Genomic DNA, 3684 nt, shown 5'->3' on the forward strand with positions numbered 1-3684 from the left:
AGAGGGGGAGAATTCAAGTTGGCTAGAGGTGAGCGACAGGGTTACCCCCTAGCCCCCATTCTTTTTAATATCACGGCAGAAGGTTTATCTATTCTCATGAAAAGGGCAGAACAAACAGGCTTCTTGAATTCGTTGGGCATTCCTGGTTTTGTTGGTCACACAATTCAATATGCATATGATACTATAATATTTGGTCATGCGAATGTTAATCAAATGTCTAGGTTGAGATTCATTATTAAAGTATTCGCTGCAATTTCAGGCCTTCGCCTGAACGAGAGTAAGTGTGCTCTGGTCTTACTCAATGCTGACCCTCTTCTCCAATCGGCTGCTGCAAGGATCTTCAACTGCCTGATATCCGACCTTCCTGTTAATTTCTTGGGTCTATCATTGCACTCACTGAAGCCGTCGAGAACTTCATCTTGGATGTCTACTATAGAGCGGGTGCAAGGAAAATTGCAGTTTTGGAAGGCCCGATATTTATCTTTTGTGGGACGATTGATGCTAATTCGCCATGTTTTGGCCAGATTATCAGATTTTCATATGAGCATGTCCATTATACCGACGACAGTAGAACAAACGATTAACTGTTTGCTTTCGCACTTTCTTTGGTCTGGGAATGCGTCTTACAAAAAGTTCTTACTTGTTTCTTGGCAGCAGATCGTTCTCCCAAGGCAGCGAGGCGGCTTGGAGATTCCGACTCTGAGAAAGAGGAGCATCGTTTTAGTCTTGAAGTGGGCCTGGTTCGCTTCCATATCTCCATCTCCTTGGGCTATGTTTGTTAGGCAAAAATATGATAGTCTACCTTACTCCCTTCTTTCAACGCCCATTTTAGTGTGCCATTCGTCCCTCTGGTTGGAGTGACGGAAGACACTTCGCTCATTCAGTGACAGGGATCTTAGGCCTGGCCATGGCCGCCCGTGGTTTCACTAAGCCATGGCGAACGAAGATAGGTTCTCTATTAAGCAAGTTTACCATTCCTTGTTGCCATCCGGGATGAACTGGTTTTCCACTGATTGTATATGGGGTAAGGGGCCTGCTCTGAGGGCAAAAGCTTTGGCGTGGCTAGTGGTTCTGGATCGTGTTCAAACCCAGATTAATGTCAGGAAACAGGAGCTTCAATTTCCCAGCATGTGTGTTCTTTGCGAGAAGGCAGTAGAGGACACGACTCACCTATTTTGGTTTTGCCCGGTAGTTCTAGACCTATTTTTTCAAACTTGGGGGGTGCACCGTCTGTTTAAACTCGTTCGAGTTCTGTTATTCGGGACCTCGTGCTTGGTCCCATGATTTTATGAAACAAAAAAAATGGAGATTATTGTGGCGGGTATGGTTGTTTTCAGCATGTTGGGTGATCTGGACTGAAAGAAGCGATATCTTTTTCAGGGGCATCAAAATCGATTTTGAAAGGCTACGTCAGCGGGTTATGTCTGAGGTGTATCTGGCTCTTAAATTACATAGTAGAGACGGGGGGTTCGATCTACTTGTACTCTAAATTGTGCACAGTCACCATCTACATAGTGGCTGTCTTACTCTTATGTTTCTCTCTCATCCAATATTCTCTTGGATGTATTTTGGTAATGTTGAATGATGAATGCTCTCTCTCTCTATATATATATATATATATATATATATATATATATTATACAATTGAAACCATAAGCAACTAGCATGGGGCCGCCCAAGAGAAGTTAAGGCTCTAATTTTTTTTTCATTATACATAAAAAATTAAATATTTATTAAAAAGGCTACACCTTTTATTTACTTTTCCGTTTTCTCTTTTCTCTAATTTTTTTTATCGTAAATTTTGGTAAGTTTTTTAAATGTTTATTTTGGGTCGGGCAGCAGACCGACCCACATTCATTTTGCTGGATTACATGTATGAAATCTGTGTTTTATAGGATAGATGATTGGGATTCGGATTTCAATTCAAATAGATTGTTCGAATCTTGATTGTGCCCGGTTTGACCAAACAAAAGCCATCAGTTTGACTAGCAACATTTTCCTTGATATTGGTAGAAAATACGTAATCAGAGCATGCCATGTGTCCATCCCACGTGAACTCCATTCAAATAAGCGGCCCTGGCCTCAAAATTCAAAGAGCGCAGCCAACTTCGCAGCTCTCTCTCTCTCTCTCTGCATTATAAAATTGGAATCATACTCTCTCTCTCTCTCTCATCAAAGCAATGGCAAAGCAAGGTAAAGGAGAAAACAAGCAAGTATTAGAAGAGCTCCCTGGCCTTGTCACTCTATACACAGACGGGTCAGTTGTCCGCCATGAATCCACCGACCCTGACGCCCCAACCTTCAGCGTTCCCGCTGCACCAACCAGGACCAGCGGCAGCAGCTTCTCCTGTTACGACATCACCCTCAACCCCGCCACCAACCTCTGGGCTCGCATCTTCTTCCCTCCACCACCACCACCCGGCGAACACGCCGCCACCCTCCCCATAGCCCTCCACTTCCATGGCGGAGCCTTCTGCGTCGGCTCACCCTCATGGAGGATGTACCACACCACCGTCAGTCATTTCTGCCTTTCCTCAGGGGCAATCTGGGTATCCCTTGCGTACCGTCTCGGCCCCGAGAGCCGCCTCCCGGCCGGGTTCCATGACTGCCTTGAGTCGCTCGGCTGGCTCCGCTGTCTGTCCGAGTCGGTATGCTCCGGTGACGACGACTCGCCGGTATCCCTCCTCACCCGACTCGGTGACTTCCGCCGCGTGTTCCTTGTGGGCGACAGCGCCGGCGGGAACTTAGCCTACCACGTCGCGCTGCAAGCATCCCGAGACGAATCGATATCCGAGACTTTCCAGGTCCTGGGGTTGGTGATGTTGCACCCAGGGATTATCAGGGAGGAGACGAGCGAATCGGAGAAAACCGGTTCGGAGAGGGCTCTGTTGGATATCAGCTCGTTCGAGACCCGGAAGAGGATGGTGCTGCCGGAGGGGGAGAGTAAAGACTACTTCTTGTTGAACCCAGGCGTGCCCAACGTGGGGGAGGTGAGGCTGCCTCCTTGCTTGGTGTTCATAGGTGGTGCAGACATATTGAGGGATCGGCAGGCCGAGTTCTGCAAGAGGATGAGGGCGGAGGGTCAGGTGGTGGAGGTGGTGAAGCAGGAGGAGATGGGCCACTGCTTCTACTTGTATGATGAGTTCAAAAGATCTAGTGAGGCTGTGGACCTAACCAACAAGGTGGTCGCCTTCATCAGATGTGATAAGTGAAATAATGCTAGAGAGAGAGAGAGAGAGAGAGGATCTTATGGATGTTCATTTTGGTCATCATAGTTGTTTGGTTGTGCGTCGTTTTCGCCGTAGAGTCCTTGTTATAGCGTTGTTCTCATATAGGTAGCTTTACTCTTTTAAATGGGTTCCGTTTGATAGCTTAAACCTCGTGGAGATTCTAATTACATTTTCTGGTAACAAATATTAATTAAGCAAAAGAAACTATTTGTTGGCTGTTGTCATGCATAGAGAAATTGGTTTTTCTGTTTTTCTTAATTTTTTTAGTTTTATTTTGATCAGCTTTTGAAGCATTTGAATCTGATGCGTGGGTGGGTTTTTATAAAGTTCGACAAATCGACTGTAAAAAATCTTTGTAAATTTTTAGGACTCCAAAAATAGCTTTTTAATAAAAAAAAACACATAGTCTAAGTGTTGATTGATAGTAAATCAACGATGCCAAATGCATCTATGT

The 3684-nt window shown here is 45.4% G+C and overlaps 1 protein-coding gene across 1 annotated transcript; it reads left to right on the top strand.

Moving 5' to 3' along the window:
* Window positions 1–2147: 2147 nt before the first annotated feature.
* On the top strand, window positions 2148–3434 carry LOC149844654 (putative carboxylesterase 17). The gene has a single exon (XM_089997294.1). The coding sequence runs from the start codon at window positions 2181–2183 to the stop codon at window positions 3210–3212; it is 1032 nt and encodes a 343-aa protein (XP_089853420.1). The 5' UTR covers window positions 2148–2180; the 3' UTR covers window positions 3213–3434.
* The last annotated feature ends 250 nt before the right edge of the window (window positions 3435–3684 follow it).

The sequence above is a fragment of the Nuphar pumila genome, chromosome 2, assembly GCF_984573655.1.
Source record: "Nuphar pumila chromosome 2, dmNupPumi1.hap1.1, whole genome shotgun sequence".
NCBI lineage: Eukaryota > Viridiplantae > Streptophyta > Magnoliopsida > Nymphaeales > Nymphaeaceae > Nuphar > Nuphar pumila.